At 33.2% G+C, this 15,361-nt stretch overlaps 1 protein-coding gene across 2 annotated transcripts in view; it reads right to left on the reverse strand.

Moving 5' to 3' along the window:
• The window catches only part of HELZ (helicase with zinc finger), a 196,711-nt gene that overhangs the window by 20,342 nt on the left and 161,008 nt on the right, over positions 1-15,361 (reverse strand). For both annotated transcript variants that reach the window (XM_044673963.1, XM_044673964.1), the window contains exons 22-27: positions 14,781-14,832; positions 13,404-13,594; positions 10,907-11,114; positions 9,636-9,712; positions 3,060-3,630; positions 2,385-2,619 (exon numbers count right to left, since the gene is read on the reverse strand). In XM_044673963.1, coding sequence (XP_044529898.1) covers positions 2,385-2,619; positions 3,060-3,630; positions 9,636-9,712; positions 10,907-11,114; positions 13,404-13,594; positions 14,781-14,832 — 1,334 coding nt within the window. The remainder of the gene's footprint in view (positions 1-2,384; positions 2,620-3,059; positions 3,631-9,635; positions 9,713-10,906; positions 11,115-13,403; positions 13,595-14,780; positions 14,833-15,361) is intronic.

A 15,361-nucleotide genomic window follows, 5' to 3' on the forward strand; every position in this document is an offset into this window, starting at 1 on the left:
ATCACTAAAATGATCCTAAGTCTGAAAAAAAATGGGCCCTTCTTCCTTGATATTTTTCATAAATGTCATCTCTTTTTTTTTTTAAGTTATTACTCCAATATATGGAGGTAGTATTATGCAGTAGATTGAGTACTAGATTTAGAGTTGAGAAGGCACACATTCTTTACTAGTTAAAGGACTCTGGGCAAATCAATTTTTACATATCTCAGGTTAGCTCCTTATCACACATAACCACATCAACAAATAAGTTGTTGGAGAGAGTTCCCACCTCAGACACTGTCTTCACTGAAGAAAACAAAAGATCAGACCCAAAGGAGAAGAGGAAAAACTGAAAATCATGGAAGCAACTCCAACAAAAACCATCTAATTCAAAAAGTATTTTTAAGATTCTATTATAAGTAAGAGATTCCGTCAGTTGTTTGAGGAAAAAATGATCAACTGGAAAACAGTCCCTACCTTCAAGTAGATGAGTTTATATAAGAGATGTATATCTATGTATGTTGCCTGGTACCTTTTCTAGGTAATAAGTCAAAAGACTTCAAATATAGAAGAAAATATGAAATATCTTATGTGAAAAAGAACTGACCAAGATAATAAGTTGAGGAGACGTGAATTCAGGAAATCATTGAAACTATTTGAAACTCATGAACAAAAAAATGCTATGTATCATATTTCTATGAAACGTTAAAGGAAAACTGCTCAGATATATTAGAAACTGTGTGAAGAAAATTATTGAGGGGACTTTGATCACAAAGATAGAATGGAAGTTCTGGAGCACTCCTGTAGTCAGCAGGAAAAACCAGCAATTGAGATAGGGGATCATGAGGCAGGAGGTAGGCCTGGCCTTTCCTCTGGGCCCCCCAGGCAAAGGAGAAAGGAGACAGTTGGCTCACTAGGCGAGATGTGTGAGAGTCAGAGGACAGAGAAAAAGCTTGATAAACTGAGGCATTATTGCTCAGGACTACTGTGTTGGGGTGGACTGAGAGGACACATATGGCTGCTGCAGAGCAGCAAGCTACATGGAGAAGCTAGATTAGGGTAAATCTTCCATAAAAGTTATCTACCTCCTTTCTTTCTCTCTCATCCTTCTCCTCTTCTCCTTTCTGATGAAATAAAATCATTAAGTCTATGGTCAGGCTCTCATTTTAATCATAACAATTCAGAGATAAGAGTAGAAACTGAAAAAAATCCACCTTTAACTTCTGAAATAAACTCCAAAATGAAAACTCAAAGGAATATTATAGCAAAAATCCAGAACTCTAAAGTGAAGGAGAAAATAACAAGCTGGCCCATTGGTTGAAACATAAGAGGGTGCAAAGAGGAGTACTGTGAAATAAATCAAAAAAGATAGACTAGAGTCAGATATATGAAAAGCTTTAAATACCATGCTGAATAATTTTTCTTTAATCCTAGAAATGATAAGGAAGCACTGGAGATTTTAAGCAGAGGAAAGAAATGCTAACACTTGTGCTCTATGGAAAATTATTTAGATATTTTTTTTTACAGAGAATGGATTATAGAAGGAAGAATCAAAGACAGACATCTAACTAGGAAGCCACTATAATAATCTCAGTGAGAAAAAATAAGGAGTTGAAGTATTGGCCATGTGAGTGGAAAGAAGGGGATGGATATGAGAAATATTGTAGAGGTGAATTAACAAGACTTGAAAATTCATTGGATCTAATCAGGTAGAGGACAAAGAACCTGGCTCAGAATCAGATGATCTGTATTCAAAACCCTTGAAGCCTATTTCTGGAATCCTGAAGTCACTTAACCTGAATCTCAGTTTGGTTATTTATAAAATAAAGAGCTGGACTTTACGGCCTCTTGAGGTTCTTTCTATTTTTTAATCAGGGTTTTCATTCTGCCACTGAGACATACTGTGACCTTGGGAAACTTACCTAAATTCTCAGTGCTCTAGACAACTCTTAGAGATATATTATCCTAGGTACCTGTGCTAATGAAGAAATGACACTCCATATTTTTTTAGATAACATTTAAAGTTACAAATTAATAACTTTTAAGAATTACTGATTTTACTTTAGTCTCTCTCTAAGCTTTATAATTCAACAAATGCTTCAAATTTTTACTGAATATAGAAGGAGATTGTTATATTTCCCCTAGAAACCAACAGACAAGGAAACAGGAATACATGTAGTTGTCAGTCTGCAGAATTCATACCTGAATAATAACTAAAATCTCTAGGCGTTTTAACCAAATATTTAACCAAATAAAAGAATATATTCTTGCATATATCCCTATATAATACAATGAAAAATTTCTTCACAAAAAAAACTCCTACTTAACAATAAAAGTACTGATTTTTCAAGGAAACTACAGTAAAATTTTTGTATTAGAAGCTATCTTTAAGAATGTTCAAATACCTTGAATGTGTTGCTTCTGCTTCATCTTCTGCATTAGTAGCAAATTTCCAGTTTGCCCTAATTGGATGTTGATGTAATCCTGCTGGTGGTTGGGAAAGATGCTGTAGGTGAGGGTGGTGATAGTGTGCATATGGAAGACTGCCTTGAGTGAGATAGGCATTATGCTCACTCCATTGCTGAATTCTTGCTTGCTGTTGCCTTAATGCTTCTAAGGCCACATTTCCATGTATACGTTCTGTGGGGGAAAAAAATTACAAAAAATGTAAGCTATACACATTGCTGATCAGAAGAGGATTAAAAAAAAAAAAGATTCTTATTGCCAACAACCAGAATTTCCCCACAAATATTCAATAAGAGCTACCATTAGTTTTGGGAAGAATGCAAGAACTCCCTATATTGGTTAACGAGTAAGAGAGTTTTATTGAACAAACCATTCATCTAAAGTTTTCAAATGGCCAAAACTACATATTCTAATATTCCAAAATATATAAAACTGATTAACACAATCCTAATTATTATGATGAGTAATATATTCTTCATGGGATTACTCTAAAAACTGAATAAATCCACTCTTTAAAATATTATCATGTAGTACATGCACTATTAGGTAATCTCTTTTCACTTTTAGCAATGAGACTTAGGAGACATTGGAGGAAAATAAAAAATAAAACTTACCTAAAGCTTCCCCTAGTGGTAACCCTGGAGGATTTTCTTCACTGAAATTATTCAAGTGAGAGGGTATCATTGGGTTGTGTTGTGCAATGGATCTCAAAGGGTTAACTTCTTGATGCATAGGAGTAGGGTGCTGTTCAGATATCATTGAATCTACAGCAGGAGAATGTGGTCGATGAGAGACTGCATTATTAAAGAAGGAATGGTTGGGGCCTGCTTGATATGTAGGAGATAGCTGAGAGGGTTGCTGCTGAGTTTGTTGATTCAAGTGGTTATGCTGCTGGACTGCTTGGTTTGGTTGTGGTTGAGGTGGTATTTGAGTTGGTTGCTCAGGGAAATGATTCTGCTGCTGACCTAAATTTTGAGGTTGTTGAGCTGGAAATGCTTGTCTTGGTAGCTGGGATAAGTGCTGATAGTGGCGATGAGGGACTGCATATTGTGCATGGGGAGCAGTAAGATGAAGGTTTAGATGTCTCGCATTGAGATTATCTTTTCGATGAAATTTGGGATTAGGATAAGCAAAACCAGGACGAGCTTCTGGACTTCGGTTCTGTGTATTTGAATCTAAATCATTCTAGAGAGAATAAAAAAGAAACTTCTTGATTATAAAAGTAACAATATCCTCAGGTCTATTATAAGTACTAAACCATTCATTTCAAGACAATTAAATATAGTGAAAACTAAAAAATAGATCAGAGAAAAAAAGTATAGTGAATTTAAATGCAAAATATATGAGACGATCTTATTCTCATCTTCTAAAATACTACATGTTTATTAATAATTAACAGGATAGCAATGACTGATCAAGAAGATTCATTTCCTAAACACTGAAAATCTAAATTCATTTGAAAATACATTGATACCAAAAATGAGTTATGTTATCAGCTTCTGGGGTTGCATATTAGAATAATTTATTCTGCTAGCTGGATTTATCAGATTATTTTTATATATTCGCTTAAGAAGTTAAGCCTACTATATACCTGGAATGCAGGGATAGTTCAATATTAGAAAAACTAACAGCATAATTGACCATATCATCAACAGAAACCATAAGGTTATCTTAATAGATGGAGAAAAGGGCCTTTAGAAAACACCATCCATCCCTTATTAAAAAAAAAAATTGAAAACATTTGAATAAAAGGAACTTTCCTTAAAGTGGTAAAAGGCATCTATCTAGAACCATCAGGAAGCATTATCTGTAATGGAGAAAAATTAGAATTCTTCCCAATAAGATCAGGGGAGAAACAAGGATGCCAATTATCACCACTACTATTTAATATTATATTAGAAACACTAGTTATAGCAATAAGAGTAGGAAAAAATTGAAGGAATTAGAATAGGCAATGAGGAAACAAAACTATCTATATATGATATAACACTGAATAGGTAAATTAATTTATATAGGATTTTTCTTATTTTGGCTTCACCTATCCATGAATAATTAATATTTTTCCAATTATTTTGGTCTGACTTTATTTGTGTGGAAAGTGTTTTATAATTGTATTTATATAGCTGCTCAGTTTATTTTGTTACATTTATTCCTAGGTATTTTATGTTGTCTACAGTTATTTTAAAAGGAATTTCCTTCTCTATTGCTTGTTGTTGAATTTTGTTGGTGGTAAATAGATTTGCTGATGATTTATGTAGGTTGACTTTGCATTCTGCCACTTTGCTAAAGTACCTAATCAATAGTAATAATTAATAATGCTAATATTAGTTTTGGGGTTGATTCTGGAGTTCTCTCTATATATACCATCATATCATCTGCAAGTCACTTAATACCCATTACCTAGTCCTCTTTTTCCTTGGAATCAATACTTTAGTATTGATTCTAAAATGGAAAGAAAAGGTTTTTTAAAAAAAAAAAAGTTTTCTATATGGGTGCAGTGAATACTGCTGGCAAGAAATGCATTTTAGTATCACATATTTTTATTTTTAATTCACAACATAAACCACTATAAAAAATAGTTTACACACTGAAGAAAGATTATAGACTACTTTGCCCTCAAAGTCTTAAAAACATGGATTATATAACCAAACAAAACAGAGAAGATAAAATAAGTCATTTCAACTACGCAAACAAAATTAATGTTTCTAGGCTAAGAAGAAAAGCTGCCAATTGGGAAGAAAAAATTATACACTTTTACACATACACACAACATTTGCAATGGTAATTGAAGAATAGACAAATAGTTTTTGAAAGAATTACAAATTGTTAAACATATATGAAAGACTGAGCAATCACTAATATCACTAAGAAATTAAAATTAAAACAAAGCTCTGAGGCTTTATTTCACAACCAGAAAACTAGCAAATATGACAAGTGGGAATGGTCAGTGTCTGATAGATTATAGAAAAACAGGCAGTCAATAAAAATTTATTAAGCACTTGTAATACAAAGAAAATCAAAAGCCAGTTCTTGTTCTCAAAGACTTCTGAGTCTAATATTACAGAATTTCTAATCTAATGAGGCACACTAATGTACCAATTGGTAGAGCTGGGTACTAGTCCAACAACTCTGAAGAGCAACCTACAGTAAAAAAATGACTAAATTGTCCATATTCTTTAAAGTAAATCCCATAAGCAAAAGAAGACGAAACCAGAAGAAAAAGATCCCTTATTATTTATAGCAGCATTTTTTGTAGTAGCAAAGAAATGACTCATCATTGACTGGAGAATGACTCAATAAGTCAGGAAACATTAATCTAATGGAACATTACTGTATTGTTAAAAATATGAAGAATCAAGAAAAGCACAGAAGTCCTTAGGAAGTGATGCAAAATAGAAGCAAGAAGAAGCAGAAAAACATACAGAACTATAACAATGTCAAAACAAAAACAACAACAAAAATTCCAAATGAAAACACTATATAATTACAAGGATTAAGCTCGAATTTCAAATAAGGGAAAAGATTTTACACACTCTCTCTCATGAGAAGTGGGAGATTATAGGTGTGCAACACTACATATACTATCAGACTTGGTTCATGAGTTGTTTGCAAAAATTTTTTGTTCTTTTTAAAAAAAATTATTATTAGAAAAGACGGATCTCTAGGGAGAGATATATTTTAAAAATAAAAGATACTAATAAAATTAAAATATAAGTTCTATAAAGCACAGTACAATATTTTGGAAGAGATATGAAAACAAAGAAGGTTCAGAGAAAAGTTAAGCATTAGCATCCTAAAGTTCACATCTCATTTCTCACTAAGCTGTGCTCATTTTAGACTTCTTTGGCTTCTCTCCCCTCCCTTATGCTTACTCTCACCACCCCATTTTTCAGGATTCTTTTATGTGACATTTTCCTCCATCAAATTGTTTTTGTTTTTGTTTTTACATTTTTAAACCCTTAACTTCTGTGTATTGGCTCTTAGGTGGAAGAGTGGCAAGGGTGGGCAATGGGGGGTCAAGTGACTTGCCCAGGATCACACAGCTGGGAAGTGTCTGAGGCCTGATTTGAACCTAGGACCTCCTGTCTCTAGGCCTGACTCTCAATCCACTGAGCTACCCAGCTGCCCCATCCTCCATCAAATTGTAAGTACATTGAAGGTAAGGCCTTTCTTTTTCATATTTGTATCTCCAGTTTCTGGCACACAGCAGATTCTTAATAAATCTTTACTGAAGGTTGACATGTAAAGAATATGAGAAAAAAAGAAATCAAAGCTATCTATAGTCATGTGAAAAAATGCTCTAAATCTCTATTGATTCAAGAAATGGAAAAACAACTCTGAGGTTCCACCTCATTCCTATCAGATTAGCTAATATAAAAGAAAAAGAAAATAATAAATGTGGGTGGCGGGGAAGAATGTGAACATTGCAATATGAATGGACTGTTGATGGAGATGTGAACTGGTACAACCATTCTGGAGAACAATTTCAAATATACCCAAAGGGCTATAAAACCACATATCCTTTGATGCAGAAATAGCGCTACTAGTTCTAAATTCCAAAGAGATTAAAGAAAAAGGAAAAGACCTATAAGTACAGAAATATTTAAAGCTGCTCTTTTTGTGGTAGCAAAGAATTGGAAACTGATCTATCAATTGGGGAATGGAAGATCAAGTTGTGGCAAATGACTATGATAGAATATTGTTGTGATATAAGAAATGAGAAGCAGTATGGTTAAAAAAAAAACAAAACTAGGAAGATCTATTTTGACCTGATGCAGTGAAGTGAGCAGAACCAGAGAACACCGTACACAGTAAGAGCAAATTTGTATGATGGTCAACTATGAGAAACTTGGCTATTCTAATTAATGGAATGATCCCAGACAATTCCAGAGGACTTGGGATAAAAAACACTACCAACCTTCAGCGATAGAACTGATGGAGTCTTAGTGCTGATTGGAGCATAATTTTTCACTTTCTTTAGTTTTCTTCCCTTTTGAGGGGCAGGGTGGGAGAAGTACAATATGGCTGATATAGAAATGTTTTGCATGATGTCACATATATAATTGATATTATGTTTCTTGCCTTCTCAAAGTGGGGAGGGGAAGAAACAGGAAGGAGGGGAAAAAATTCAAAACTCAAAATTTAAAAAAAAAATGTTAAAAAAAACTACTAATAAATTATCACTACTTTAGCTTTTCTATTTTTTCTTCTTAATTCTGACTTCTAGTCAAGCCACTGCTGATAAGCATTAATGACAATGTAAAAGCATGCAGGAGATGAAAATGAAACCAGTTTATTTTGCTAATATTAATAATACTCATTATGCATAAATATAAATATATATATACATACATACATAATATATCCTTTTGTTATTTATTGGTCTTCTTAAAGGGCTACTAAAAAAATAACTAAAATGAGATTTAAAGATTATTTGTGGGTTTTCAGCTTAAATCTACTCCAACCCTCAACAAACATGAAAAATCAAGATTTGGAGCATTGTGTAATTAGAATTGGTTACTCTAAAAATTATAATTCCCAGCATCCCACTCTCATCACGTTACATGCTGACATGGGGAGGATATAAATTTGATGTAGACCCGCCTCTTGCTCTCTTGTCTTCCTGTCAGGGCTTTGGTGGAGCAAGCTTTTTAAACATGCATGGAGAACTTAATCATGTGGTCTTAATTTTGTTAAATAATTAGTTTTTTTACTTCTATTTCCTTTTTATTACTTCTACTTCAAGTGATTATTAATAAACTTCACAAAAATGAATACTTGGAGTTACTGGATATTAATTTAAGTCCTACATTTATGGTGACCAGAAGTGGGGTTTAGAACCCTTAATTCTCTCTTAAGTAAATTAGTTTGAAAAGAAACCATGTTTCTCCTGCCATGGTTTTTTTAGCCTTTCCCCATCAGGGAGTAGTGGCATCTTCTCCTGTCTGCCTTGCTTCCCACCTGCTGCTGACATTCCTGCCTCCCTCCCTTACTGCCTGAGTGATCCCACCTTCCATTGCAGCCTCTGCTGCTGCTGCTGCTGCTGTTGCTCTTGCTCTTGCTGTTGCTGTTGCTCTTGCTCTTGCTGCTGCTGCTGCTGCTGCTGCTGCTGCTGCTCCTCCTCCTCCTCCTCCTCCTACTGCCGGTAAAGTATTAACCCCTCTTTCCCTTGCATTGCTAACACCTGAATGTGAAGTCCGGATATTTCTTTGAGGAAACAGTCTCCTAAAGGGCTTTTACTTTAGGAAACACTTCTACCCTTTTAACTCCCTGTCCATGTGGCAGTGGAAGCAAGTGGTTCCCTGGCATTTTTAATCCTGGGAGTAGGGTGGGAAGGTTACTCTTCTAAACAGGAAGTAGATTTGCAACCAATTTAATAAGTAGAATTGCAAGCATGGCCCAGTTTCCTGCCTATCTCAAACAACTCCCATTCTGGGAGAGCATTACAGAGTTTGAACAGCTGAAAGTTTTGGGGTATATTCTCTTACTACTGTTCCTCCATGCACTGGTCCTTGCAATTAGCTTGAGTAATTCTGAGATTCAGGGGGGGAAATCCATCTCCCTACATCCCCTTGCCATTTTGGCCTGCCCAGTCTCTGCAACATATCCAATATGGGAATCTTAGCAATCTATTTGATCACACTTGGTTATAATTAGAGGTGAAAAATTAACAATGAAACTAGTTATAAACTTGATCAGAATTTTTTATACTAAGGATATTATACCCTCATATTCATATGTTGCCATGAAAAATTCTAATATTTACAAATATAAATGTAAAGGATAAAAAATTGTAAGATTACAACAGCCTATCAAAGATATGTTTTTTTTTTAAAGTACATGTGGACACCTTCTAGAATAGAGCCTATTAAGTGTTGTTTTTTAAACTCTTACTTTCTTATTAACAACTCTAAGACAGAAGAGCACGGGCTAGACATATAGGGTTAAGTGACCTGCCCAGGATTACACAAACTAGGAAATATGCCTAAAGCCAAATTTGAATCCAGGTCCTCTCAATTCCAGGTCTGCCATACTATCCACTGTGCCACTAAGTAGCCTCAAACCTATTAAATTCTAATGTGACAAGGATATGAAAATGCTTGGGAATAACATGTTGGATAAATGAATGATCACGAAAGACAGTATGAAACGGAAAAACAAAATACATTTACTAAATGTAAAGAGCATACCTGTTTGGAGTCTAAAGGCTTTTTCTCTGGAGTGCGAATTTTGTTTACTTCAGGTCCAGGATTAGGATCATTTTTACCTAAAAAAAGCCAATGAAGCCATTGTTTTCATTTATATAAATGAAATGAAACTTCTTGTGATTATCCACACATTAAAGGATTAGTTTCATATTCCCAATTAAATTTTGTTCTTTTCATTTTTTAAAAGTTGTTCTTTTTTTTTGCTAAATTACAAAAGACAATAAATCTTTAAAGCAATCTTATTACTAAAGTCTAAATGATAAAGAAATATAACACTGAAGTTTATAAAATTGTATTATGAAAAACAGCAATAATTTCCACAATTCTACAGCATGTTCATTACTTTGATTCTATTTGAACAGAATTCTAGCCCTTTAGCAAATGCTTAGAGCTTTATTTACAAATGTATGATTAAGTTTCATTAATTCAAAATGATGTGGATATTTGATAACTAAGTATTTATTATATATTTTATAATTAATATGAATTATATTTAGTGTATTAAAGATTTTACATTAAAAACAAAATGGATACTAGTAAGTGAAATCAACTCCTATAATTTCTTACATTAAGAAATTCCTCAAAGGAAACAGAATCTTCCTCATAGTTCAATTTTTAATTAAAAATAACTACCTTAGAAAAACAAATACATAATAAGAGTCGATGACTTGCTAATGGATATTTTTTGGATGGGGGGGATCTTTTTGTAGTCCACTATTCATACCATAATAGTACTGATGTATTCTTAAATTAGTGTTACACATGAGATTAGAAAGCCACAGTAGTAAAGCAATGCAGTGTTCCTGCCTTTTAGAAGTATAAGGAATTTGTGTTTTATATTTTGAGAAGTGTTCTATATATCACTGTAAAGACAGGGCTCATTAATGAGTCCACAAAACAAAACTTGTGGTAGAGCAAGGAATTTTACAATGGGGTTTTATTGTAATTTCAAAATTCAGGGTAAATAAATACAATAGATACTTTCTTCTTCCATGACCTGATTAAAATAATCACTTTAAATCAATTATTGTCATAAATTGTTTAAGAATATCTAAAGGAATTTGGTTTTTCTGTGTAAAATTTGAAATGCTGACTACTGAAAGTATTAAAAACATAAACATTAAATATTCTACCAAAGAATAACTCATATCTAGCATGACTAGTGGGTTCATTAAGGGAATTTTCTAGTTGGTGATTATTGACATGCTTAGCCTATATCCACTTATGATTTGAGTATGGCAAAAACAACTCACCATTTCGATTTTGTTCATGTTGATCCTTTTCCTGTTGCTGAATTTGTTGTTGCCCTACACTAACTGGTGAATGATGTCCAAGGCCATATGGTATAGGAGATCCCCGTCCATGTGTCTGTAACAGGTTCATATTATATGCCATGGCTGCCTGATGTGTAATGATTCGAGGGTCAACTGCAAACCTACCCTGGTACCCTGTCCATGGTACCTATACAATTAGAAGAATTGAGATTATTGATTTATTTTAAAAGATTGTGAAAGACAAACTATTCCAATGGCATTTGTATAGGGGAAAGAATATCAAGGGTAAAAGTCAATTCAAGCAAGGAAAATAACTCATGATTAGTCAGAATTTACAAAATGATGAACATCATAAAAAATACTACAATAATACACTTATTGGCAAAGAAAGTATGTGGCCCACCCACCACTAGTGCATAAATGAAAACTGAAATTTTATGCATTTATATAGGAACTGAGGTATTTAAATTTTTTCTTTATTATCATTGCTTTGTAAACATTTCTCCTCATCAGAATATATGCTAAGATTACTATGAAATATGTTATGCCATAAATATAGCTGGCCATTTAGGTTGTGTATAATCAATGAGAAAAAAGAAAATTTTAGTCTGGTGGATCTTAAATCATTGTTAAAAGCAATCATCTAATCTAGACATTAATATATATGTGAATAAAATAAAAAATGATTCTTGTGGGTAAAACTCAAAAATATTATTCCTTCTGCAAGTATTCGTGAGTGGCTTTGTCAACTGATTACATGTTAGATCACAAAATCTGAAAAACTTATTTTAAAAGGTCTTCACACGTTATCCCAGTACATTAACACAAAATGAATAAATAAAGAGAAATTTCAACAGCAATCCTTCATTTAATTAAAATCTCTTGAAATGCAGACTTCTAGAAACTGTATAACAAAAGCTTCTGTGACCTAGTAAAATGAAACAGTTCTAAGGCACTTACTATTTACGAAAGATAATGTTTACCACGGCCAGGATGTCTAATTAGAAGAAACTAGCATGAATTGTGAAATCTATAGTTATTGTATATGAACTGTGTATTTTAAGATGACAGTTATTCTCATTAGATACCTGAAATATGACATCTGGCCAATTTGACAAAAAATATTTGTGTCTGATCAGCTTTATTTTTTTTTCCCAGGGAGAGAGTAGAGAATAGGGATGGAGAGAATCAAGAGAGGAATAGGGTAATACAATGAATCATAGCAACTGCTTGAACTTATAGGTAATTGCTATAAAGGAAACACATTATCTTGGCTAAATTCCTAGATCTGGCAGATAGAAGAGCAAATCAACTGAAATTACTAAAATATACTAAGTCTCAAAGGAAATTGAAATGTTTTTAAATATATTGGAAAATGCTGACATCTGTTACTGAATTTCTTTAACAATCCTTCAGGTAACAGTCTGAGGTCCCAAAAGTCAATACTCATGGAAAGGGTAGAGTTACGCTTTTAAGTAGCTATAAGATGTCATAAAGTGAGGTATTCCTCAAATAAATTTAAGTACAAGGTAGAATCTGAAGCCTCTTCAGAAGGCAAAGTGTTCTCAAATGGCCTTTATCCCTTAGTTGTTTTAGTGTATAGAAAAGATAAATCTCCATCTGTGAAGTTTTATAGAAGCAAACAATAACACCACTTTCCAGAATAAGGGACCAAATCAAAGGCTTCACTAGCCTCTAGCCAAATTACCCATGATAAAAAAAAATGTTTTTCAAGAACTTCTTCTTCAGAAATAACCCATTCCTCTCTTTCTCCAAATATGTTGACATATAATAAACAAAATATACCACATTAACTTAAATAAATGTTAATTAGCTTAAATAAAACTTAGAAGCTCAAAATTTTATTCCCAACACCTCATTCTTTTGAGAAGACAGTCCTGGATCCTTCAAAAACAATCCAGCAGTTTGAGAACTCTGATACCACTTTCTACAAAGATTGAAAAGCCTGGAGTATGCAGTGAGAAGCTTATTATAATGAAAGTATTAACTAACTCCATAGAGAATCAACACATAACATTATCTAGATCAGTGATGGGCAAACTTTTTTAAAGAGGGACCAACGGAAAGGGAATGCTCATCTGTCAGTCTGTTTCTAAGGCAAATCTTTCAAAGTTTCATTGTATTGTATCCTACTCATTGTATTGTCAGATTAGGAATAATGTCCTGTGGCTGGATAGAACATTTCAGGGTGCTGCATCTGGTCCACAGGCCATAGTTTGCCCATCACTGGTCTAGATAATGAACTGTTTTGGCCACGGCAATTCATTAAGATTATAATTAACTCAGGGTTGCAATCTTTGTGGTGTAGTGAATACCTACATGGATGAAATAAGAGCTTTTCTGTAGTATTGAGACAGAGTTTGAACTGGATTGAGCATTGTTTAGGACAATTTTTATTTTGATATTAATTAGTAATTACTTTAATAAACAGCAAATATCTAAAATCTATACTTACCGGTAAAGGCACAGACATAACCACATTTCCTCCATAGAGAGCAGGTACATAAAGAATACTAGTCCCACTGTGAGGATCTATCCTTTGAACAGGACTGGGAGACTTTCCCATATTTGGGTGGGGTCCAAGAGGGGAAGGAGGAGTATATGCTCTAATAGGATTGCCAATGAGTACAGAAGGATTGGTTTGGACTAAAAATAAAGAAGAGAAGGGAAAAAGAAAATCAATTTTTCAAAGTTTACTCCTTATGAATAAAAAAATACATCCAAGAGAACTATTGGGCAAGAATACATTTAATACATAATAATGATACATTTTAGACATTTGTACATTTATGATTTGTCAGTTTGCCACTACAAAGTAATATAATAGGTACATGTTATATACATTATGATGTTCATTTCAACTGTCTTGAGACAAGACTATTTTATCAGTATTATGGGGAGAAGAGCTCTTTGAGAGAAATAGGTATTAAGAAAATATACTTTAAAGGGCAGGTAGGTAGCCCAGTGGATAGAGTGCCAGGTCTGGAATTAGGAGGCCCTAGGTTCAAATCTGGCCTTAGACTCTTTCTAGCTGTGTGAATATAGACAAATCATTTAAACTCAGTTGGCTAGTCCTTACCTTTCTTCTGCCTTAAAAATAGATAAGGATTTTAAGAAAAAAGGAAAAAAAATTTGCTCAAACAAGTTAAAACTTTTTCTAAGCAAACTTTAACTTTTAAACTCATTCAGGAAATGAAATTTAGCAATTATCTAAATAACTTAATCCCAATATGTTTTTAAGTATAATTTTAATTAAGTACATCCTGAAACTAGTAAAACATGAAACACGAAAGACATGAAATAACTCAGAAACAAAATAAAATCTCTAAAGTGAAGGGAAAAGGAAAGCTGAATGAACTTATAATTTTTCAAAACACTCATCTTTCCTAGCTCTGATACTTCATTAGTCATTTCCCTCAAAAATCAAGGCAAAAATCTCTTTTTTAAAAAAACTTTCGGGGGCAGCTGGGTAGCTCAGTGGATTGAGAGCCAGGCCTAGAGACAGGAGGTCCTAGGTTCAAATCCGGCCTCAGACACTTCCCAGCTGTGGGACCCTGGGCAAGTCACTTGACCCCCATTGCTTACCCTTACCACTCTTCCACCTATAAGTCAATACACAGAAGTTAAGGGTTTAAAATTAAAAAAAAAAAATTTAAAAAAAAAACTTTCTCTTTTTACATAACTGAAAAATACAAGTACACGAAAAGTCAAGCATGCTATACAAAACAATTGGAAAGTCAAATCCTAAATTCTATTTTAAACACCCTGAAATTCACATTACAGATACTCATATAAAAAAAAAATTTTTTTTAAATAGCAAATTTTCACTCACCAATTCCATCATTCTGGAAATGTTCATTCTGGTTATTATTATGGCCTTTTCCCTTAAAAAAAATTATGTTTACATTAGTTTAATTTTGACAAATTTGTATCATTTCCCCCCAATCTTTTACAAACTGAATGTATACAGCTATCATTAAAGAACCAAATGATAAGAGAGAATATCAAATGATTATGAGATTTCTCTAAGCTGGCTAACTTTGTTTTAAAAATTATGCCTAGAGACAGTTACTTCTCTTGAAGCTTCAGTTTCCTCATTTGTGAAATGAAGGAGTTGGACTTCTAAATTGTCTCTTAGCAATAATTTTATATGTACTTATGGGTTTGTCTATAAACTCAGAGATTAACTACCTTAGTGGTATAAAAAAAATATTTAGTTAGCTCAAAACTTCTCTGTAAGTTCTCCAAGGATGACATAAAAAAATTTTTGTTGCAAAATTTCAACCTCTAACATTTCATGATGAGAATTTAAGACTTTGAAAATAAGTAGTTTCTGTTTACCATCTTCTAAAAGTACCTCATGGTGTTTTAAAATATAAACTCTACAACACTACGGATTACATCTGTTTACTT

Source organism: Gracilinanus agilis, chromosome 4 (genome assembly GCF_016433145.1).
Source record: "Gracilinanus agilis isolate LMUSP501 chromosome 4, AgileGrace, whole genome shotgun sequence".
In the NCBI taxonomy this organism is placed as follows: Eukaryota; Metazoa; Chordata; class Mammalia; order Didelphimorphia; family Didelphidae; genus Gracilinanus; species Gracilinanus agilis.